Source organism: Mesoplodon densirostris, chromosome 6, assembly GCF_025265405.1.
Source record: "Mesoplodon densirostris isolate mMesDen1 chromosome 6, mMesDen1 primary haplotype, whole genome shotgun sequence".
NCBI lineage: Eukaryota > Metazoa > Chordata > Mammalia > Artiodactyla > Ziphiidae > Mesoplodon > Mesoplodon densirostris.
In genome coordinates this window covers 21,642,674-21,667,396 of record NC_082666.1, presented here as the reverse complement: position 1 = coordinate 21,667,396, position 24,723 = coordinate 21,642,674, and the positions used below count along the sequence as shown (strand labels likewise).

Here is a 24,723-nt window from a genome sequence, read left to right as displayed (position 1 = left end):
GGTGAGGAGTTATAAAGACTGCTGTCATTGTCTATTTCCTTATACACTTTTCCTCTAGTCTGCCAACTCTGAAGGTAGGGAACAAATTTCCTTTGTTTTCCTTGAACCTTTAACATTGATTCAGAGTCTGACATATGGTTGATAATCAACATTTTGGACTGACTGATGGAGTCAGAGGGTAATGCAGGATGAAGGAAAAGTTCTAACTGCTTTAAAAAATGAATAAAATAAGATATAAACATTTATTAGTAGTGGTTACCTCTGGTTAATGGGCTAAGGGTTACTTTAACACATTTATTTTATTTTAACTTAATACTATATTTTTTAGAGCAGTCTTACGTTCATAAAAAAAAATTGAGCAGAAAGTATAGAGAGTTCCTATATATTTCCTTTTTTCCTTCCACTCCACATTTCCCCCTATTTTCACCTTACATTAGTATGGTACAGCTGTTGCAATTGATGAACCAATATTGATACATTATTATTAACTGAAGTCCATAGTTTACACTAGGGTTCACTCTGCTTTGTACAATTCTGTGGTTTTTGACAAATGCATAATGTAATGAATCCACCATGACAGTATCACACAGAATAGATTCACTGCCCTAAAAATCTCCTGTGCTTCATCCTTCTCTCCACCCCTCCCCAAACCCCTGGCAACCACTACCTTTTCCAGAATGTCATACAGTTAGAATCATACAGTACACAGCCTTTTCATATTGGCTTCTTTCACTTAGCAATATGCATTTAAAGTTCTTCCCTTTTCTGTGTATATGTGCGTGCGTGGCTTGATAGCTCATTTCTTTTTATTGCTGAATAATATTCCATTGTATGTATGTAGTAAGTGTTTTTTTTTTTTTTTTAAAGAAGGGATAGATTTGAGCTGAAGGGAAAGAATCATATAATGGGATAAGTTTCAGATATTAAGAAACAGAGAATACAGGATTGACTGAGGTTCCTGAAGAAGCAGAAAGGCATGGGATCAGAATATATGAAGAGATTAGTATTGAAAGAAAAACTTATACCTTTTTTTGAGACTGAAGGAAATGAGGTAAAGGTGGGTTCTGATATTTGTCCAGAAAAGGGTACTTAGCTGATAGTTTGGATTTTTCTCAGCAAAGTAGAAAACAATATCATCTACTGCACACTGGGGAGAAGGGAGTGGGATGTGGTAGAAGGCCCAAGAGTGGTGAATTTTGGAATAGCTAATATGGAAAATTAAGAATTAAGCTCATCATAAATAGATTAAAAAATTATCCAAGTGGCACTGGAAGCCCAGAAGAGTTTGGAGTCTCTGAATTTGTAATGGCTTGTGATCCCCAAAAAGTGCTTGGCACTCTGAGATTAGAAACAGAGAATGGTAGATGGCTTGGTTAGTTCAAGGTTGAGATTTGTTGGGCGATCAGAGAGGGAAAAAAAAGGGAGAACTAGTAAGGTATTGAAGATGCTTATGATCTTGGGTACAGAAGGGGGGCAAGATAGGACAGGAAGTAAAGTCACAAGGGATTGATAGAGAAAAAGGAGAACAGAGAGTTTGTAAATCTTCCTTTGATAAGAAAGCAGGTATACTAGGAATCAAGTATCAAGAGAACTGGAAAAATAAGGTTTGTGATCAGAGATCATGACAAAGGAGTTTACAATTGCAGAGTAGTACACTTCTGGATGGTGACATGATAACATAGAAATGGATGATATAGTTTTTTTGAGTCCCAAAAGTCATTTGAAAGATATATTCTTTTTTTTTTTTTTTTGCGGTACGCGGGCCTCTCACTGCTGTGGCCTCTCCCGTTGCAGAGCACGGGCTCCCGACGCGCAGGCTCAGTGGCCATGGCTCACGGGCCCAGCCACCCTGCGGCATGTGGGATCTTCCCGGACCGGGGCACGAACCCGTGTCCCCTGCATCGGCAGGCGGACTCTCAACCACTGCGCCACCAGGGAAGCCCAAAAGATATATTCTTTTAGACATCTGAAAGCATCTATGTTGCTAGATCATCCGTAAATAAGCCAATACCACCCAAGATGATAGCAGGGATTGGGTAGAGAGGGAAAATATGAGCTAAGGTTTCAAGGTCCTCATGAATGAAGTGGAGAAGCCAGAAGATTTGTAAATGTCAACGACAAGAAGAAAGAGGAATATAGCTAGAAGTGATAAGCATCACAGGAAGAAAGATTATATGAGGGAGAAAAAGTAATAGTTTAAAAGTGGCACAGGACGGGCTTCCCTGGTGGCACAGTGGTTAAGAATCTGCCTGCCAATGCAGGGGACACGGGTTCAAGCCCTGGTCCGGGAAGATCCCACATGCCACGGAGCAACTAAGCCTATGCACCACAACTACTGACCCTGCTCTCTAGAGCCCATGAGCCACAACTACTGAACCCATGTGCCACAACTACTGAAGCCTGTGCTCCTAGAACCCGTGCTCCGCAACAAGAGAAGCTACCGCAATGAGAAGCCCGTGCACTGCAACAAAGAGTGGCCCCCACTTGCCGCAACTACAGAAAGCCCGTGCGCAGCAATGAAGACCCAAGGCAGCCAAAAAAAAAAAAAAAAAAAAAAAAAGAAAAGTGGCACAGGATAATGAGAACAATACCTTTGGGCTTTTGGTATGTGGAGTACGAGAGATGGAGGAAGAGGGATATCCTCCGGGAAAGTCATCTTTCAATCAAGGTAGACAGAAGAAAGCATTTTTATGAAAAGATAAGGCTGTGGGTGTTTGCTTACAAGAGAACAAAGATTCCAGGGATCCAGAGGAAAATGTGTTATGGTCGATCAGTAGCAAAAGGAGGAGGAAGAGAAAGGTAACTCCAGGGTAACAATTTACTCCCTAGAAGCTATAACTTTGTTTATATTGCCAAGTCATTAGCAGAGTCCCTGGAAGAGGATTTAAGGCAAATACTGATTTTATTTCCCATTTCCAATCTCTCTGGATGGATAAGGGTGAGGCAGTAGTTGGGAGCTGGAGTTACCTGTTTAGTATGTAAGTCAAGTGGCTAAAGGTTTGGAATTGGTTCTAGTAGGAAAGGGATAGGGTGAGTAGTATCCTGAATGTAATAGAAAAAACCCTATGAAGGGATGCTTAAAATCAAACCCATAAACCAAAGTTGAGATCCAATACTGGAAAAAACAGTAAAATTGAATCAGCCAGAGACAGGAAGAATGAAAAGAAAAATATTCCTACAATTGTGTGGGTTAGGACTATTGAGTATGTCATAAATCCTGAAGCTATAAAGGAAAATGACTGATAGAATTGATTACATAAATTAAAAACCTCTAAACAAAAAACTTTAAACAAAAGCCAAAAGACAAAAGTGGAAAAAAATAATTGTAACATATGTGCCAGACGAAGGAAAAGTTGGTATTTTTACTATATAAGGAGCCCCTTGAAATAAGAAAAAAAGGACAAAGAATATGAACAGGCAATTCACAAAAAAAGTATAAATGGGCAATAAAGTGATTGGGAAGAGGAAGGAAAATAAGCACATAAAATGATTCAATCTGATTAGTAATCAAAGAAAGGTAAATTAAATGAGATATGATTTTCACAATTAAATTTCTAAAGATTGAAATATTAATACCTAGTACTGACAAGGATACAGTATGGGAAAAGAGTAATTCTCATATATTTTTGGTGGGATTATAAATTGATGCAGTCTATCCAGAGAGGAGTATGGCACTATTAAGTGCATTAAAAATCTAGCCACCCTTTGACCAACTAATTTTACTTCCAGGACTTTATTCTAAGGAAATAATTTTCAGAAGAGGAGACAAAAATGTATGTACCTGGATGCTTATCATAATGCTATTTATAATAGCAAAAGACAACAGAATAAAAATAGGGGATTGGCTAAATCAATTAAGATACATCAATGGCTATGACAGCCATTGAAAATGATGATGTAGACCTAAATATACTGACATGGAAGGAGGGCCACAATATAGTGTCAAGTGAATAAAAGGAGGCTGAAAATAGCATGCATGCTACTATTCATTTGCTCTCCTAGATCATTTTTATGAGCTCAAGGATTCATCCCTTTGCTGGTTTCTTCAGACATTCCTTACTTTTAAAAAATTTATATATTATTTATATATAATCAGCTTCTTATAATAAGCTATTTTCATTTTAAAACACAAACCCAAATACCCTCAAATAAACAGAGTTCATTTATATAATACTTTCTGATATTACGGGGCCAATAACAGCTGTAATATTTCAGGGACTAAGGGAATCCCAATCTGTGTTAAAGATGCTGCTGTGCGGCGCCGCCTCACTCAGGTCCCACATGCATTTCCCAGGGCGCTGTAATCACTCACCTCCGAGACTTCTACCCTCTGTCCATTCTTGTCATAGACAACACCTGTTGGTAAGTAAATAGAATACACATTTGGCAAGGGTTTTAAAGAAGGGTTTACATTCTTTTATTGTGGTAAAATATATATAACATAAAATTTTTCATTTTAACCATTTTTAGTGAACAATTCAGTGGCATCAATATCATTCACAATGTTGTACAATCATCACCATTATATATTTCCTAAACTTTTTCAGCATGCTAAACAAAAACTCCTTACTCTTCCCTATTCCCAGCCCCTGGTAACCTCTAATCTGCTTTGTGTCTCTATGAATTTGCCTATTCTAGATATTTCATATAAGTAGAATGATACAATATTTCCTATTGTGTCTGGTGTATTTCACTTAGCATAATGTTTTCAAGAATCACCCATGTTGTAGCATGTGTCAGAACTTCATTATTTTTTATGTCTGAGTATTCCATTACACGGATATATACCACAGTTAGTTTACCCATTCATCTGTTGATGGACATATGGGTTGTTTCTACTTTTGGGCTCTGGTGAATAATGCTGCAGTGAACACTGGCATACATCTATCTGTTTGAATCTCTGTTTTCTTTTCTTTTTTTTTTTTTTTTTTCTTTTTGCGGTATGTGGGCCTCTCACTGTTGTGGCCTCTCCCGTTGCGGAGCACAGGCTCCGGATGCGCAGGCTCAGCGGCCATGGCTCACGGGCCCAGCCGCTCCGCAGCATATGGGATCCTCCCAGACCGGGGCACGAACCCGTATCCCCTGCATCGGCAGGCGGACTCTTAACCACTGCGCCACCAGGGAGGCCCTCTTTTCTTTTCTTTTCTTTTTTTTGGGTATATACCTTGGAATGGAATTACTGGGTCATATGGTAATTTAAAGGAGGATTTTTAAAGGCTTATTTCTTCTGATTCTATCATCCTAGACTTGCAGTTAAGCTCCTCGAATCCCCTCAGGCCACCTAGCTCTCAGTGCCCTATGAGCTCCTTTCCTCAAGCCAATGGTAAGAATAATGCTGCTTGGGGTGCAATTCTTCTCCTTAAGTGTGAGTGAGTTGAGGCTGGAGGCTAGTCATTTATGAGAGACTTCGTACCTCCGGAAGCCTTTCAATCAGAAAAGTTACCTAGAGGATATGTGAAAGTAGTGCTGGAGTGTTTAGGATTCTTGGCCAGTAGACAGCATAGACAGAATGGGGGTGGAAGACAGTCTGATGCCAAGCGTAGAAACACCCATGACCCTTTTCAACCTTATCCTTACCCTTACCCAGTATATGGTCAGGTCATACAATGAGTAAGAAAATTAAGATTCTCACCCAAATCAACCATCCAAAAATAAGCTTTCAGAGTTTATACGTGTGAAAACTTGTTTGGCAGGGGTACTCGAAAATATTACAGTGCTCTAGCTTTCTTTAAATTTTTAACTTTAATTTTTTTATTTTTAAAATTTAACTTAGGGCCTCCCTGGTGGCGCAGTGGTTGAGAGTCCGCCTGCCGATGCAGGGGATACGGGTTCGTGCCCCGGTCTGGGAGGATCCCATATGCCGCGGAGCGGCTGGGCCCGTGAGCCATGGCTGCTGGGCCTGCGCATCCGGAGCCTGTGCTCCGCAACGGGAGAGGCCACAACAGTGAGAGGCCCACATACCGCAAAAAGAAAAAAAAGAAAAAAAAAAAAATTTAACTTAAAAATTTTTTAATTGAGGTGAAATTCATATAACATACAAGTAACCATTTAAAAGTGTACAATTCAGGGGCATTTAGTGCATTCACAATGTTTTGCAACTATCACATCTTCCTAGGTTCAAAGCTTTTTCATAATCCCAGAGAAACACCCCATGTGGTCTATCTTTTTAGATGTGATTGCCTTCCTTAGCTAGTTAGTGCAGTGGGCATGAATGTTCAGACATATAAGGACTTAACACTATCACAAAAACAAGCTTATGCCTAAGGCAGGAAATAAATGAATAACTGGGCATGGGAGACACATCAAACTCTGAATACCCTTTGATGGCTTCTTTCTAGAGTGTTTATTGGTCTGAGGGGGAATCAGGAGAACAGCAGCTTCAGAAATATGCTGGTTGCACCATCTGATTTAATGTGAGAGTAACTAACAGTCCCCAGACATTGGGAATTCCTTGAGGACGGAGATTAATTCTTATACATCATCATATTTTCAACATCCAACACAATGGATTGCATCTAAAAGGTGCTAAATAAATGCTTTTGGTTAGAACTGAATGGGCTAGGTGAGCTTTGCTTAGTGAACAGAGCAGGTTGTGAGAATAAGAAGTAAATGTGAATTTAGAGGCCTATAGATTTAGAGATAGATCATTCTTGAGAACAATCTGCAAAGTAATATTTCCCCAAGACTCAGGGAAAGCAGAAAAATATACATACCATAGAATTTCCCATTAATAGAACACTTGTTGAAAATCATGATGTTCTGAGTCAGGGTCCCTGTTTTGTCGGAGAACACGTATTTGACCTGGCCGAGCTCCTCATTAAGGGTGGTGGTACAAGCCCGTGCTGGTGTGTTCTTTAGTTCATAAAACATCCTCCGATCCCAGTTGATATAGAAACTGTTGCCCAATCTTATTATCTCAACACTAAGGAGAAAGCAAGAAAAGAAGGGTCCTGGGTCAAAAGCAGGGCAAGCAAATTCATCATCCTGGTTTCCTTCCTACCAGTCTGGTGGTAGAAATGAAAATCAGAATATCTCCCTTGGGAACCTACAATCTTGAAGGACCCTTCGTACTAGCCAACCCATTGTAATTCTGACTTTGACCATTATCACTCAAGGCTTTACTTGATTACCAGACATACTGATTAACTTTGCTGAGGCATACTCCCTTTACAGCCTTTCTTCCAAACTTTTTGAAATTCTGCAATAATGCAAGGCCTGCCAGAGTTAAGAGCTAATTTATAAAACGCAGCCTAGGCTTAATCAGAGAGTTATTGCTGCTGTCATGTAAACTCATTGGTGGGGAAGAGAGAGAAACTTCAGACTTGAAATAGCCCTTTGTTTCAGAAGGGAAAGATCTGTGAGACTCAGAAACAGCTTACAGGAGCTGACCCTCTGATAAATTTCTAGGCAGATCCAGCCTGCCTGTGGGGTAGCTTTTCCCTAGAATAGCCTCCTCTTCATTTTGTTCGAGTTTTCCCAATTGTGTTTGTCACATTCCACTTCTGTTCCAAATAACATGCATATAGATTCTTTATGGTTAACAAGCATCTTCATTTTAAAACAGTGAAGACTTTTAAGTGGCTTCCTTCCTATCATCATTCATATTTAGTTTGTGGTAGTTTAGACTGCTTCATTAGTAATCCCTGTCTGAGACAACTGCATTGAGCAACATGGATTTTTTGTTTGAGGTGAGGGAAGAGGTGCTCAGACCCACATTACTGACTTTATTAGTCCTCATGTGTTGAGTCTTGACCTCTCCCTTCCTTCACCATACCAGTCACCATAGCAATCTCTCTAAACCCAGACATTTAATGATATTATTTCTTTCCTTAGAAAGATCTCTGCTGCTTTTAGGATAAAACCCAAACTCCTTGGCCTGGCATTCAAGGCTCTCCTGAATCTAACCCTAAATTACCATCCAACACCTTAGTCTAGGCTACTCACTGTTCTATGACCAGATCAAGCTTTTAAAAACCTCCAAACCTTTGTACATACTGGTCTTTCTGCTTGTAATATTCTTTTCCCATTTTCTGCTTGGTAAATTCTACTCTTTTCTCAAGTATCAGTTTGATTATTACTTTTTTTCTGTAAATCCTAAGCCTCTACAGGCAGAACCAACCTATTCCTTTTCTAGGCTCCCATAGCATTCACATATACATTTCTATTACATCATTCTTCATATTGTACCTTAATTATTTACTTAAGTATCTGTTTCCATGTCTATGTTGTAAGCTTATCTAGAGAAAGGGTTGTCTTATTATTCATGTTTCTTTCTCTGGCACCTAATATAGTGCTTGGCACATAGTAGGTGTTCAATAAATATTTATTAAATTAGTAAGATAATTTAGTTATATTGGGTGCTTTTGGGGTTGGGATGCCACAGTGCAGGGTTTAGGAAACCTGAAAAGAAGGATGCAAAAAATGTGTTTGTGTGTGTGTATGTGAAAGGGAATGTTGAAAATAGAAAAAGGAGATCAGAGTACAGTAAAGACTTATTTTACCTATATTTCAAATTTTTGTCCAAGGTGCTCATGAAAAGGGGAAGGAAACATCCTTCATCTTCTCCAACTTTTAGGAACCAGAACTTAAGTCACAATTACATCTATCTACCGTTTGCCACATTGTTTCTGTGGGAAAACTCATTCTGAGTTCTGAATTAACTGATATACAAATGAATGTTTGGAATCTGTCTCACTGATAAACTAGGGGCTGCCTAGATTGTGCTTTAGCATCACCAAATTTGTGTGCATTTTTTTCTAATTATTTCATGTGTTTGTTTGTCTTATTTAGTCATGTACATTATAAACTATTTGAGGGTTGGGATAATTTTCTTTTGTATAACCCACAGAGTATCTAGGATGGTATTCTGGATATAGAAAGCATTTATGCAGTCTCTAGATATGTCTCAGAGTGCTTTGTGCAGCAGGCACTGTGCAAAGTAAAGGGTTAAAGAGCACAGAATCTATGCTTTCTGAAAGTTCACAGTCTAGTTGGGGAATTAAGTAGGAAGTATGAAGTCAGCTTGTCCCCCAGTGGTCAAAGAAGCCTACCTGACGTAGAGGGAAATAGGCACCACGGTGTTGAGAATAATGAAGTAGGACCAGAATATAAGGACGGCAGAGACAGCTGATGAAGAGACATATTCTTTCCATGGCAGAAAATCCTGGAAGTAGTAGCCTTTCTTGTTTTCCCAAATGCAATGACCAACTGCTAGGACAAAACACATGCTGCCTAAAAACAGAAAAATCTAGAAATCAAAAAAATAATTAAATTAACATTTCATCCAAGACGTGCTGCTTCAGTTCTACTGTTTGGAGCCTATCTCTCAACAAAGCCTCTCTCTTTTCTTGGAGGGCAGGGGGGCCCTGACGCTCACAGTCTCTAGGCAGTAGTACACAGGACAGAAAAGAAAGCCCAGCAGGAGCCATCCTTGGGATTTTTTTTTTATTTTGCAGTACGCGGGCCTCTCACTGTTGTGGCCTCTCTGTTGCGGAGCACAGGCTCCAGACGCACAGGCTCAGCGGCCATGGCTCACGGGCCTAGCCGCTCCGCAGCATGTGGGATCCTCCTGGACCAGGGCACGAACCCTTGTCCCCTGCATCGGCAGGCGGACTCTCAACCACTGTGCCACCAGGGAAGCCCCCATCCTTGGGATTTTGACAGGAGATAATAGTAACTAAAATATAGTAAGTATCAATTAAGTGCCAATAACTGTGCTAAGTACTCTACCTGTATTATTTAATTTAATATTTATAATACCCTTCTTTTAATAACAGACAAGAAACTTGATATTAAGAATGGAAAAGTATTTTGCCTAAAGTCATTTGGCTACTAACTAGGATAGACAGGTCTTGAACTAGTTCCAGAACCCAATCTCTTAATTACTCCATTACTGAAGTGAGGTTCTGCTTTAAAAAAAAGTCTAAAATGTGTGGCATTGGCTTAGCAGCTGGGGGTGGGTGGGTGGTAAGGAAATGGATATAAAAGGCTGACAATATGGCAATCATTTTTACAGTAAAGAATATGGTAAAACTGGAAGACAGACCATGTGCCTACTGAGGCTAGAGCTCTAAGGGAAATGGTTAGAATTAGAATATTAGTGTGTGTTGGCTGACTTTAACAAAAGAAAGAGTTGAAACAGGGGAATAACTGGCCAATTTTAAGCAGAAATGAAAAGGAATAGCGTGAAATCTGGGTCATCAAAGGACTGGAAAAGCCTATTACTTTTAGACACCAAAGAGGAAAAAAGAGACAAGATTGAGATCTTAAGCAAACAAGGCCCAATAATTCTTTTCAGCTGAATAAAATGAATCAGCCTGGAGGCAATGTTCAGATTAAAGATGGCACCTTTTTACCGAACCAAGATTATTGTTCTAGATAACCTCAACTTTCTTGCCATTAGGTTGAGAGAAAAGGGCATGGAGGGGAAAGGATGCAAAGAAAGAAGACAGATTTGAGAACTATGTTTAGAAAAGAACTTTGGGGAGGAGGGGATAATAATCCTGAACTCATTTTACAAAGCCAGCATTACTCTGGCACCAAAGCCAGAGAAGGACACTATGAGAAAAGAAAACTACAGGCCAATACCCCTGATGAATGCAAAATTTCTCAATAGCAAACCAAATTCAACAGCATATTAAAAGGATCAGGGCCTCCCTGGTGGCGCAGTGGTTGAGAGTCCGCCTGCCGATGCAGGGGATACGGGTTCGTGCCCTGATCTGGGAGGATCCCATATGCCGCGGAGCGGCTGGGCCCGTGAGCCGTGGCCGCTGGGCCTGCGCGTCCGGAGCCTGTGCTCCGCAACGGGAGAGGCCACAACAGTGAGAGGCCCGCATACCGCAAAAAGGAAAAAAAAAAAAAAAAGGATCATACACCATAATCAAGTGGGATTTAGACATTAATGAAAGAAACTGAAGAAGATAAGTAAATGGAAAGATATCTTATATTCATGGATTGGAAGAGTTAAGCAATGTTAAAATGTCTATACTACCCATGCTATCTATAGAGTCAATGCAATCCCTATCAAGATTTCAATGGAATTTTTTATAGAAATAGAAAAAAAATCCTAAAACTTGTATGGAATCATGAAAGACCTCAAACAGCCAAAGCAGTCTTGAGAAAGAAGCAAGGTGGGTGCATCTCATTTCCTGATTTCAAACTATATTACAAAGCTATAGTAATCAAAACAGTATGGTACTGGTATAAAAACAGACATATAGACCAATGCAACAGAAGTGTGAGCCCAGAAATAAACCCATGCATATATGGTCAACTAATATTTGACAAGGGAGGCAAATGGTGTTGGGAAAACTTGATATTCACATGCAAAATAATGAAACTGGACCCCTATCTTATACCACTCACAAAAATTAACTTGATATGGGGCTTCCCTGGTGGCGCAGTGGTTGAGAGTCCGCCTGCCGATGCAGGGGACACGGGTTAGTGCCCCAGTCTGGGAAGATCCCACATGCCGCGGAGTGGCTGGGCCTGTGAACCATGGCTGCTGAGCCTGCACGTCCAGAGCCTGTGCTCCAAAATGGGAGAGGCCACAACAGTGAGAGGCCCATGTACCGCAAAAAAAAAAAAAAAAAATTAACTTGATATGAATTAAAGACTTAAGTGTAAAACCTGAAATAATAAAACTCCTAGAGGAAAACATAGAAACAGAGAGAAAAAGTTCCTTGACAGCAGTCTTGGCAATGACTTTATAGATATGACACCCAAAGCACAAGCAACAAAAGCACAAATAAACAAGTGGGATTACATCAAACTAAAAAGCTTTTGTACAGCAGAAGAAACAATCAACAAGATAGAAAGGCAATCAGTGGAATGGGAGAAGATATTTGCAAACCACATATCTGATAAGGAGTTAATATCCAAAATATATAAGGAAATAGCTCAATAGCACAAAAAAATTCAATTAAAAAATGGAAAAAGGTCTTGAACAGACATTTTCCCAAGGAAGATATTCAAATGGCCGATAAGTACATGAAAAGATACTCAACATCACCAATCATCATGTGATACTCTTGGTGGGAATGTAAATTGGTACAGCTACATTGGAAAACAACATGGAGGTTCCTCAGAAAATTAAAAATAGAACTACTATATAATCCACTTCTGGGTATATGTCTAAAGGAAATTAAATGACTCTTTTAAAGAGATATCTCCACCCCCATGTTCACTGCAGCATTATTTACAATAGCCAAGACAGGGAAATAACCTAAGTGTCTATCAACAGATGAATGGATAAAGAAAATGTGACACACACACACACACACACACACACACACACACTACAATGGAACATTATTCAGCCATGAAAACAAGGAAATCCTGTCATTTGAGACAAATGCCCAACTCTCCAAAAAACTGCCAAATACTTTCCAAAGTGGCTGTACAATTTTACATTCCACCAGCATCATATGCCCACATGCCTGTAGAGAAGACATGTATGATGTTATTGTGAACCACTTCTAAGTCTACTCAGGGGTCTTCAAACCTGTTCCCTTTAACACAAGGTGTGAATTGCTCAAAGCAACCCATCCCCACTGCTAGAAAATTTTAGGTCTCATCTTTGAGTCACTGATAGAAAGTCTTTGGAGACAAGAGTTTGAAGGCAGGAGGAAAAGATCTAACTGGGACCATTCTCAGAAAATGAGATTTAAAAATCCTTATTATGAAAAATTTCAAACACATATTAATGTATATAAATACTATAATGAACCCCTATGTGCCCATCACCCAGCTTCACCAATTATCAATTCATGGTCAGTTTTATTTTATTCCAAACCTCCTCTTACCCTGTCCTCCCTTTTATTTTAAGCAAATTTCTCACATTATATAATTTTATTTGCAAAGTTTAATATATCTCTTTAACTTTTTTTTTTTTTTTTTTTTTTTGCGGTACGCGGGCCTCTCACTGTTGTGGCCTCTCCTGTTGCGGGGCACAGGCTCTGGACACGCAGGCTCAGCAGCCACGGCTCACGAGCCTAGCTGCTCCGCAGCATGTGGGATCTTCCCGGACCGGGGCATGAACCCATGTCCCCTGCATCGGCAGGCAGACTCTCAACCACTGCACCACCAGGGAAGCCCTAATATATCTCTTTAAAGGATCTTATTTAAACACATAATCACAAAACCTTTATCACTTAAAAAGTTAGTAATAAATCCTTAATATCATTCAATATTTGAGATTTGAGAATTGAATAAGGGATGGAGGAGAACAAAACAGGAGGATCAAAATAAAAAAGAATAAAGTCTGCTTTCATTCCTAGCCTAATGCAGATTCATACTGAGTAGTTCCACTCTTTGTGATGAAGGTTTCTTCGGGGCCATAAAACCCTTCTTAATCTTACTCATCCTTCCTTATACTTCTCTTTAATGGGTCATGTGAAAGCATGGCTTATCCTCATGGTTCAGATTAAACTTCAGTGATTAGTTCTACTGGCTTTTTGGACAGTCTATGTGGCCAATATTAAATCTGAGACCATATTCCTCTACCTGCCACTTCTCCAGGCCCGACTCCATCAGCTCCAGTGGGAAAAAGTGGGGAAGGTAAAATGATTATAATAAACTATTATTATTTATTTATAAATATAAATTTATTGATAATCTATTTGTTTATTATAAATTATTAGAATAAATAATTTCATACCCTCTAAAGCTGTGGGAGAAAATTACTGAGTGAACTTCAACACCCTTTCTGCTCCATACCTGTTGCCTGGATAATTGAGAATTACCCATCAATCATTTCCAGTGCTGTGCCATCCCTCCATTGTTAGACTATGAGTCTTACAGAACCAGATCTCTCTGTTCAGATTTTGTTTTTAAATTTATGTATTTAGTTAATTTATTTATTTTTGGCTGCATTGGGTCTTTGTTGCTGCCTGCAGGCTTTCTCTAGTTGCGGCGAGCCGGGGCTACTCTTTGTTGCGGTGCGTGGGCTTCTCACTGTGGTGGCTTCTCTCGTTGTGGAGCATGGGCTCTAGGTGTGCAGACTTCAGTAGTTGTGGTGCACGGACTTAGTTGCTCCGCAGCATGTGGGATTCTCCCGGACCAGGGCTCGAGCCCGTGTCCCCTGCATTGGCAGGCGGATTCTTAACCACTGCACCACCAGAGAAGTCCCTTTCTGTTCAGACTGAGCCAGCAGAAAGGAAGTCGGCTTTATCAGACCAAGATCCTGAGAGCAGGGCTTCGCCCCCTCAGAGAGGCCTGCAGGGGCAGGACACAGTTTGCTCTTTCCTCATTCCTAGAGCTTTTCCTGCCATCCTGAGGCTTTCTAAACCCTTGCAGATGTTCTCTTTCTTAAGAAACATTCATGTTGTGATGGAGTTTATTGGTACTTAGCCTAAAGCTTCACTTTGCTTCCTTTCTACAGGGAGAAAGAAACAAGAAATTGGTTTTTGCTACAAACCCCAGATGTTACTTGTTTATTACAAGAGCCAGTCAGACCCAAGAAGACCTGTGTGCAAAAAGTGGTTCCAGTAAAGGCTGAAAGAGATACTCAATTTTGTCAAGAACTAAGGCCATTGCTGGTCACAGTGGAGCTCCCAGGTGTCACAGGCAGTCTGCAAAAAGAGAGTACTCCTTGGTCCTTTGGTCCTTCACCTCTGTGCTTTTCATTGTGCCTTACCCAAGAAGTATATCCTGGATTTCTGGCATCATTCAAATTTCAAGCATTTTGCCCCACAAATACGTCCTACTTAAGAGACTAGGGTTCAAAAGCATTGTCTTTGTGAGCTCTGGGGAGATCTGGGGAGGGGGAAAGGACCAAACTCCAGCTCCCCTGTGGGCTTATCAGGAAGGAGTTTTACTAAACATGCTTCCTGTGTCTGTCAGATTTTCCTCTAAGAATCATTTCCAAAAATGGGAAAAAATGAAGTGTTTATATCAGGAAGGATTTCTGCTTCAGCTTTGAGAAATGACAATGCATTATATCTAACTACACTGACAATGTCTTGGCAAAAATACCACATAAACAAAACTGCTGAGCTGATAAGAACATAGCTAATTCAAGAACATTTCTTCATTTAATAACCATTCAAAAGATATTTCCTGAGAACCGTTTTGTGCAAGGCACTCCCAAGAATATAGAGATGAATATGACATAATTTCTACCTTAGAGGCTCATAATTTGGTAGCTCAGGTATTCATTCATTTTTTTCACTAACTTAACACATAATAATAACAACACATTTTTTTCACTAACACAACACACATAACTCAACAACATAATAATGATACTCCTGTTATGTGTCAAACATAATTCTAGGGGCTGGGATACAGTGGTGATAAAAGACAATGCCTTAACTCTCAGAGAGTTTGTAATCCTGTGGAGATATGAGGAAAACAGATATGTTAAGAAAAGAAAAAATACAAATTAACTAGTGCTAAATGCTGTGAGGAAAATAAAACAAGTTAATACTATAAAAAAGGTCTTAATGAAGGTGGCCACTTTAGATAGGGTGGCAGAGAAGGCTTCTCTGAAAAGGTGACATTGAATACTGAAAAAGAAGCAAGCCATGCAAAGGCCTAGATAGACATTTCCAGCAAGGGTAAAGGTCCCATGATAGGAACAAGTTTGCTCTCTCACTTGATTTGTAGTTTGCCTGGGTATAGATTTCTAGGTCAAAGTAATTTTCACTAAGAACTTTGAAGGTATGACCCTATTGGTTTCTAGGGCCTAGTAGTGCTGGTGAGAAATCTGATGCCAATCTAATTCTCATTTGTTGTTGGTATCTTATTCTTATCCCTATGAAAAAGTTAAGGGACTTCTATACACCATTGGAGTTCTAGAATTTCATGATGTTTAATGGATGCTTTAAATCTGAAATTCATATCCTTCTTCAATTCTATGAAATATTCTTCTATTATTTCTTTGACAATATTGCCCCCTCCATTTTCTCTTTCTGATACTCCTGGGAGATCATGTGGGGGCTCTTGGTTTGGTCCTCCATTAAAAAAATGTATTTATCTCTTTGACTTTTGGTTTTATGGTCTAGTAGTATTCTTTGACTCTTTATTTCAGCCCTTCTACTGGCTTTTTAATTTCAGTAATTTTTACTTTCCAAAATTCTTTTTGTTATTCTTAGATTGCCTTTTTTATTCTTTCATTAAAAAAATTTTTTAGGGAATTCCCTGGCGGTCCAGTGGTTAAGACTCTGCGCTTTTACTGCTGAGGGCCTAGAGTGGATCCCTGGTTGGGGAACTAAGATCCCACAAGCTATGGCGTGGCACCCCCCCAAAAAAATTTTAGCCTATTCTTATTTTATTTGTGCAATTGTTTCTTCTAAGAATACTAGTAAAATTCTTCTGAAAGTTCTTTTCTTTTCTCTTCCCTGAATTATAATCTGTTTTTTCCAGAGTCAGTTATTCTATTTGTTCATCCTCATCCTCCTCTTTTGTGCTCCTGGTTTCCTTCCAGTTCACTTAAAAACAGGAGTAAAAGAGTAGTTTCATCATTATAGGTTAGTTTTATTTCCTTTGGTTAATTTTGTTTCTCGAGCAGACCACTCCCCTGGATGGGAAGATGGAACCATGAGTTCTGTGTAGGTAGGCAGAATGTGTTCTTTCACTCGTTTTACCCTAGAGTACACAAGGAGCTTGCTGGCAAACTTGAGTCCCCCAAATTTAAAATAAAGTGGGTTTTACTCTGAAGTGATGACACCCACATTAGAAGCCCTACCCCTCTGCAGACAGATTGTTAAATTTCTTCGGAAAGCAATTCTCTTGTTTGAGACTAGAGGTCAGATACATTTGTTACTGCTGTATATATGCCTATAGGGGTGGTAGGATGGTACAGAGGGCCAGGTGTTGTCCATGCTGTTTCATGGGCAATTTCAAAATTAATTATCCTGATTATTACCCCCACATCTTACTCCTGCTCTCAATTCCTGCTGAATCTAGCTTGGAACTACTCTTGAGGAATGCATTTCCATGGAAGCTTTCACTACTCTGGTTTATTTATTGGTATAATCTATCTACTTTCTGCCTTCCAAAAGCTCATCAGCATCTTGGGTCTGCTGACAGTTCTTCACACTCTGTCAGGGGATTTATTTTCTATTTGTACTTCCTAACAGTCATTTCATTAGGCTCAAATAGGAAGTCTCAACGTCCTTCTTAAACTAGGTGCCCAAAAGTGAACATGGGACCCAAGATAATATTCCCTACTTTCTGAAGGAATGATTGCATGAATGACCTCATAAATGTAGAAATTCATAGCAGCTACTCTGCTAGTTTAGCTGCTCTGGGCATTTACACTGCTTCTCTGCTGCAGCCATCTTGTGAGAACTTGAGCAGAGAACTGCATTCTGTTTGGACACTCCCAATTCAGATCCCTCTATACCTCTGCTTTAATCTGCTCTGGTGTTCTCTAGGCCTGCTATTCAGCCACCATCCTAGGACTTCCTTTCACTGTTCTCATGTTTCCTGGCTTCCATATCTTTCTTGGTTTATTCTCTTGTTTTGCTTGAGTATATACTAGAAGCTTCCTAAGAGAGGATACATGATAAGTAAATTTTTTTGAGTCTTTGCACATATGGATACTTCTTTATACTTACATTTTATTGATAGTTTCAATGGATTTAGAATTATAGGATGCAAATAATTTTCTGGCAGACGTTTGAAGCATTGATGTTTACCTTCTGCTGTTGCTGTTGAGAAGGCCAATGCTATTTTGATTCTTGATTCTTGTATATGACATTTTATTTCTCTCTGGAAGCTCTTAGGATCTTTTTAAAAAATTTATAATTTCTTCACATGTGGTCAATCTGCCATGTTAAACAGATTTGTCATGTGTTTTAATTTTGTCTCCCCAGGGAAATAGCAAGTATAGCAGAAAGAGCATTAACTCTGAAAAGTTATGCCTAGATGGATAGATGTGATTATTAATAAAATTATGTATGTAAAGCACTGGCACATATTGATGCCCCATCTCCCAAAAGTGAACGTATATACTTGAGAGCTGAACCCAGGACTTATAATCCTTATGATCCTCACAACACCTGGCACATACTAGGCACATACTAGATTCTCAATAAATATGACTTGATCTCACCATACACAAAAATAAACTCAAAATGGCTTAAAGACTTAAGTATAAGACATGACATCATAAAACTCCTAGAAGAGAACATAGGCAAAACATTCTCTGACATAAATCATACCAATGTTTTCTTAGGTCAGTCTCCCAAGGCAATAGAAATAAAAACAAAAATAAACAAATGGTACCTAATCAAACTTACAAGCTTTTGTACAGCAAAGGAAACCATAAACAAAATGAAAAGACAACCTACTGAATGGGAGAAAATATTTGCAAATGATGTGACTGACAAGGGCTTAATCTTCAAAATATACAAACAGCTCATACAACTCAACAACAAAAAAACAAACAACCCTATCCAAAAATGGGCAGAAGACCTAAATAGACATTTCTCCAAAGAAGACATACAGATGGCCAAGAGGCACATGAGAAGATGCTCAACATTGCTAATTATTAGAGAAATGCAAATCAAAACTACAATAAGGTACCACCTCGCACTGGTCAGAATGGCCATTATCAAAAAGTCTACAAATAACAAATGCTGGAAAGTGTGTGGAGGAAAGGGAACCCTCCTTCACTGTTGGTAAGAATGTAAGTTGGTGCAGCCACTGTGGAAAACAGTATGGAAGTTCCTCAGAAAGCTAAAAATAGAATTACCATATGATCCAACAATCGCACTCCTGGGCATATATCCAGACAAAACTGTAATTCAAAAAGATACATGCCTATGTTCATAGCAGCACTATTCATAATAGCCAAGACATGGAAACAACTTAAATGTCCATTGACAGATGAATGGATAAAGAAGATGTGGTACATATATACAATGGAATACTACTCAGCCATAAAAAGAACGAAATAATGCCATTTGCAGCAACATGGATGCAACTAGAGATTATCATACTAAGTGAAGTAAGTCAAAGAGCAAGATGAATATCATAAGATATCACTTATATGTGGAATCTAAAATATGGCACAAATGAACCTATCTATGAAACAGAAACAGAATCACAGACATAGAGAACAGACGGGTGGTTGCCAAGGGGGAGGGATGGAGTGGGAGGTTGGGGTTAGCAGATGTAAGCTTTTCTATATAGAATGGATAAACAACAAGGTCCTACTGTATAGCACAGGGAACTATATTCAATATCCTGTGATAAACCATAATGGAAAAGAATACCAAAAAAGAATGTATATATATGCATAACTGAATCACTTTGCTGTACAGCAATAATTAACACATCATTGTAAAGCAACTATACTTCAATAAAAAATATGATTTGATGATGATGAGTCTTTGCCATTATTTTTCTGTGGGACTCTATTTATGATATTTATCTTTACTGTGTCTCAATTTGCATATTTGTCAATGGGGAAAATACTTCTTGACTTGCTTATTGTTCATGTGTTGTGAAGCTTCAGTTAGTGAATGTGAAAATATTCAAAAAAGTTAAAATCCCTCTAGAGATGTCAAGTACAGTTTCTGGTCTCAAAGCTGAATGAATCTTTTTTTTTTTTAACATCTTTATTAGAGTATAATTGCTTTACAATGGTGTGTCAGTTTCTGCTTTATAACAAAGTGAATCAGTTATACATATACATATGTCCCCATATCTCTTCCCTCTTGCATCTCCCTCCCTCCCACCTTCCCTATCCCACCCCTCTAGGTGGTCACAAAGCACCGAGTTGATCTCCCTGTGCTATGCGGCTGCTTCCCACTAGCTATCTATTTTACGTTTGGTAGTGTATATATGTCCACGCCACTCTCTCACTTTGTCCCAGCTTACCCTTCCCCCTCCCCGTATCCTCAAGTCCATTCTCTAGTAGGTCTGCTGCATCTTTATTCCTGTCTTGCCCCTAGGTTCTTCTGACCATTTTCTTTTTTTTTTTTTTTTTTTTTTTTAGATTCCATATATATGTGTTAGCATACGGTATTTGTTTTTCTCTTTCTGACTTACTTCACTCTGTATGACAGTCTCTAGGTCCATCCACCTCACTACAAACAACTCAGTTTCATTCCTTTTTATGGCTGAGAAATATTCCATTGTGTATATGTGCCACATCTTCTTTATCCATTCATCTGTTGATGGACACTTAGGTTGCTTCCATGTCCTGGCTATTGTTGAATGAATCTTCCTAATTTTTGAAAATCCCATTTATTAAATCCAAGGGATATAGAAAAAGAACTGTAACATTTACCATAATAAATAACAGAACACACAATTTGTAATTCAGATATTAATGAGAGATGTACAGAAAAAGGGCACTTTTATCTTCTAAGCAATAGAGTAAAAATAAAATATAAAAGTAATGGAATCAAGTATAGGCAGCATTGGAACCACTCAGTCATGCAGAGAAGCTGTATAAGTGAAGAAATTAATCTGTCTATATCTAACAAGAAAAAAGGCAACCCATATATAATAGCATGGAAATAATTAATTAGTCTTCAATTTAAACTTCTATTCTCAAAGCTGATTATTATCTATTGAGTGCTTATAAAATTTTTTTATTGGAATATAGTTGATTTACAATGCTGTGTTAGTTTCAGGATACAGCAAAGTGAATCAGTTATACATATACATATATCCACTCTTCTTTAGATTCTTTTCCCATATAGGCCATTACAGAGTATTGAGTAGAGTTCCCTGTGCTATACAGTACGTCCTTATTAGTTTTCTATTTTATATATAGGAGCGTGTATATGTCAATCCCAATCTCCTAATTTATCCCTCCTCCCCTTGCCCCCGGTAACCCTAAGTTTGTTTTCTACATCTGTGACTCTGTTTCGTAAATAAGTTCATTTGTACCCTTTTTTTAAGACTCCACATATAAGCTATATCATATATATTGAGTGCTTTTCAAATTTCATTTCTTAGCAGCAGAATCCTTTATTTTCCAACTGAGAGCTTACAGAACAGATAAATGTGAAGCTGCTCTTTTTCAAGCAGGAACTTCAGAATGAAGAGGCCGAACAAAACTCTTCATCTTCTCTATTCCCCCTGCAGCAGACCTTAGACTCCTCTAAGGAAACAGAGTTTGAAAATCATTGGTTTAAGTAAGGTGATCTATTAGTCCAAGTAAGGTTTTATTAAAGTGGTCATGAGTAAAACTGGCTATGAAAAAAAAGTGTCTTAATTTCTAAAGCAGGGTCCATAATCTATTCTGGTACCACTAATCAAAGTATCAAAGCTTCAACAAGTTATGACTGTCCTCCACAACAGAGGTATAAACTTGAGACTCCCTTGTCAATGAGTTCTGTTCTTTTCTGCTTCAGACATTAGTATGTGGGCTCCTAAAACTGCTTGAGGTTTTCAAACAACTAAATTCTGACTTGAAAATACCACCTACTGCTGTGGAAGGAAGGGAAGTATGCCTATTTGTAAAGAAACAGAAAAAAGTCTTTAACTTACCCAGAGCACAAGGACATTCATGAGATGGTCTATGTGTGTCCGTTTAAAAGTGGACTTTCCACTGTTCTGCATTAATTTGGTGTCTGGTCCTAAGTGAAACAGGGAGACATCACCTCTTAGAATCACTGAATATTCTCAAGAGGATTGAAATTGGGTTACAATGTACCTTTATGATCATTTAATCAAACCTCTTTCCAATGCTAGGGGATAAAGTCCCGGAGAAAGGCTCATGCTTGGTGCCAATAACTCAAAGAATGGAAAATTTGTTTCTAAGGATAATCCCAACTACTTCTGCAAAGTGCATCAATGCTTGACACCTCCCTCTCTTTGCTGCACCTTAGTCTAGTAGTTTTTCATTGATAAGTCAGAATAGGAGCCACAAGCTTCTCTCTCATCACCATCCGGTTTATTTAGCTTAGAAAAGGGATTTTCTGATAAAGAGAACTTCACCTTCTTTTGAGGAAACCCATTGCTGGCCCAGGCTCTATTTAAAGTTTCTAATTAAGAAATGGAGAGAGGAAAAGGCAATGGCAGTGATTTCTCTTGAGGTGGAAGCTTGGGAGCTGAATTTCTCTGGAGCTGAGAGACAGAGACTCTGCATTTCTTTATGACAAGGCAGATAATAAGTAGAAATAAAGAGCTTTTTTTTTCTTTTATAAGAGCTCCTATAGGAACCAACATTTTTTTTAAAATTGTATTTATTTATTTATTTTTGGCTGCATTGGGTCTCCATTGCTGTGCACGGGCTTTCTCTAGTTGCGGTGAGCAGGGGCTTCTCTTGTTGCAGAGCACGGGCTCTAGTCATGCGGGCTCAGTAGTTGTGCCTCATGGGCTCTAGAGCACAGGCTCAGTAGTTGTGGCACACAGGCCCAGTTGCTCCGTGGCATGTGGGATCTTCCTTGACCAGGGCTCAAACCCATGTCCCCTGCACTGGCAGACAGATTCTCAACCACTGCACCACCAGGGAGGCCCTAAAGAGCTTTTAATGGCCACTGGGACTAGAGTTAGAAATTATTATCTTACTGTGGTTGTTGTCATCAATGCCCACTGTCACGGAGGGCACAGGGTGGCACAGAATCGTCCTCTGTTTTCCAGCACTACCTTATAACTCAAGAAAATCCCTCAATAAGCATAAGGGATTATGGTTCTAAATGCCATCTCAAGCTGGGCCACTGCTAATGAGCCACATGGGCCTTTTCTCTGGCATGAACACTTCATATTGTATTTTATATTCTACATAATGACCGCTGTGTTTATTTTTTCCTCATGGGAGCAATCCACATGTATACTCTCCCCTTTCACATGTTCCCCTTTCATATGCTAATACTATGTGTACTTCTACGTGTATACCTTCTCTTGTGTCCAGATATGTTTAGAAAGACTTATGAATGCTCTGTGGTCTTGGAACACAAAGCCTTCCTCTAACAAAGGCAGGGCTGATACGCTGGCAGCTCATTGCTTGGAAAAAAAGTCATTTTTTTCTTAAATTATCCATCCATCTATCCATCTACCTGCCTCCCTTTCTATCTGTCTCAAAGCCATAGTGTTCTGCTACATATCTGAGCACCATATCTGCATCCTGAAAACTAAGTACCCAAAACGTGGCTACTAATGGAATCCAGCAGGCTGGGGGTCTGTGGCCCCCATGAAGACGTACCAGTAAAAATTACCAAGCCATAGCACCAATCTGTATTCCTGATGATGCAGCCTCGGAGAATCAGCCTGTCATGATCCAGGACGTAATTTTTTCCTTTATAAATCAGTATTCCTGTGAATCTGTCCAACCTGTTATTGGGAGACTCACACCTCACTTTTCCTGAAAAAAAAAAAAAAAAAAAAAAGAAGGAATAAGAGTCCTGACTCTGTAATCTTAATTCTTTCCTAACAGGACAGAGGAGGCTTAACAGAAAAGAGGAAAGAACATCCCCTTTTCAAAATATACACACATCTTTTGCCTATCCTTTCTCAGCCGCTGCCCATTTCTCACCAGGCAGACAAGGGGTTCTGGGCATCAAAGAAGAGTAATTCTGTGACATGGGTCATCCAGAGAGAGAACAACCCACATGATAACCTATCACCATCAGTACTTCTAGATCAAATGAGCTGAATCTGAAGAAATTTTAAAACTACTTAAAGCAAACCTAGTATTTTTTTCAAAATGGAAATAATTTGACTTTTTCATGATTAGTAAAGTAAAATATGCCCATTGTAAATACATATACAACATTTAAAGGAGAAAGGAGAAAGTAAAATTCACCCACTGCCTCGAAATAAGCACTATTAAACTTCTGTAGTACATCCTTCCAAGTTTTTTTCTATACATGTACTCATAAACATACATATGTTTCCAAAAACAGGTTTATGTTACATATACTATGCATAGTGTATTGCAATCTTTTTTCACTTATTAATATGTTGTGAATATTTTTCCATGTGAATAAATATCAACTTACACATCGTTTTTAATAAGTTATGTAGAATTCACTGTATGGATGTACCACACTTTAACCAGACATCTACTAATAAAAATTTGGGTTGGCAAACCTATTTCCTAACTCACCATCAAAGGCAGACAGCAGCTTCAGGTTGTCTTCCATCTCACTGGTAACTGAGATGGCTTGCTTCACTTTCAAGTTGGTTTCACTAGAGTAAAGAATGCACATACATAACAGCAGCACAGGTCCAATTTCTCCTACTTTAGAAAACAGTTGTTGCCAATAGAGCTTGGGCCATGAGAGTCACTCCCACTGTTATCCTCTCTCAAGAAAAGTATTGAGGTGGGATGGTTCTACAGGGAAGCTGAGTATTAGCCCACTTGTTCCCCTCTCTCCCTGAAACACATATCAACTACTTTAACCAACCTATGAGATCTTGCGGGTCAGATGCTCTAGAAAAGCTGAAGAAACATCACAAGACAACCTGGAGGGGGTACCTGCTCCCTTCAAGAATAAGGAGCAGGTCCTGGTAAGAATGTGCATATACCTCCAAGTAAACATACTCCTCATCTCATAAATATTTACAGGATCCATGAAGGGATCCCACTTAACCATTTGCTGATACAAGAATGCACAGAGACAGAAGTAAAAAAGAAGCCACATTTCAGAAAGTTTGTGGGCATGAAGAGGAATAGCTGTAAGGATGCAGATTGACACAAAACTCCACAGGACAAGCTCTCTGAAGATGGTCTCTATACTCCGAAGACCTTAGCTTTTGCACGTTAATGAATTTCTACCTTAAATCCTTTCTAGAACATGGTTTATCAGTACATAA

The 24,723-nt window shown here is 39.0% G+C and overlaps 1 protein-coding gene across 1 annotated transcript in view; it reads right to left on the bottom strand.

The window, feature by feature from the left end:
* LOC132491597 (phospholipid-transporting ATPase FetA-like) overlaps positions 1 to 24,723 on the bottom strand; it is a 73,426-nt gene that overhangs the window by 19,647 nt on the left and 29,056 nt on the right. Inside the window, exons 9-14 of the mRNA XM_060100460.1 lie at positions 24,014 to 24,096; positions 23,111 to 23,269; positions 21,454 to 21,542; positions 9,051 to 9,247; positions 6,714 to 6,922; positions 4,313 to 4,356 (exon numbers count right to left, since the gene is read on the bottom strand). Of these exons, the coding sequence (XP_059956443.1) occupies positions 4,313 to 4,356; positions 6,714 to 6,922; positions 9,051 to 9,247; positions 21,454 to 21,542; positions 23,111 to 23,269; positions 24,014 to 24,096 (781 nt within the window). The remainder of the gene's footprint in view (positions 1 to 4,312; positions 4,357 to 6,713; positions 6,923 to 9,050; positions 9,248 to 21,453; positions 21,543 to 23,110; positions 23,270 to 24,013; positions 24,097 to 24,723) is intronic.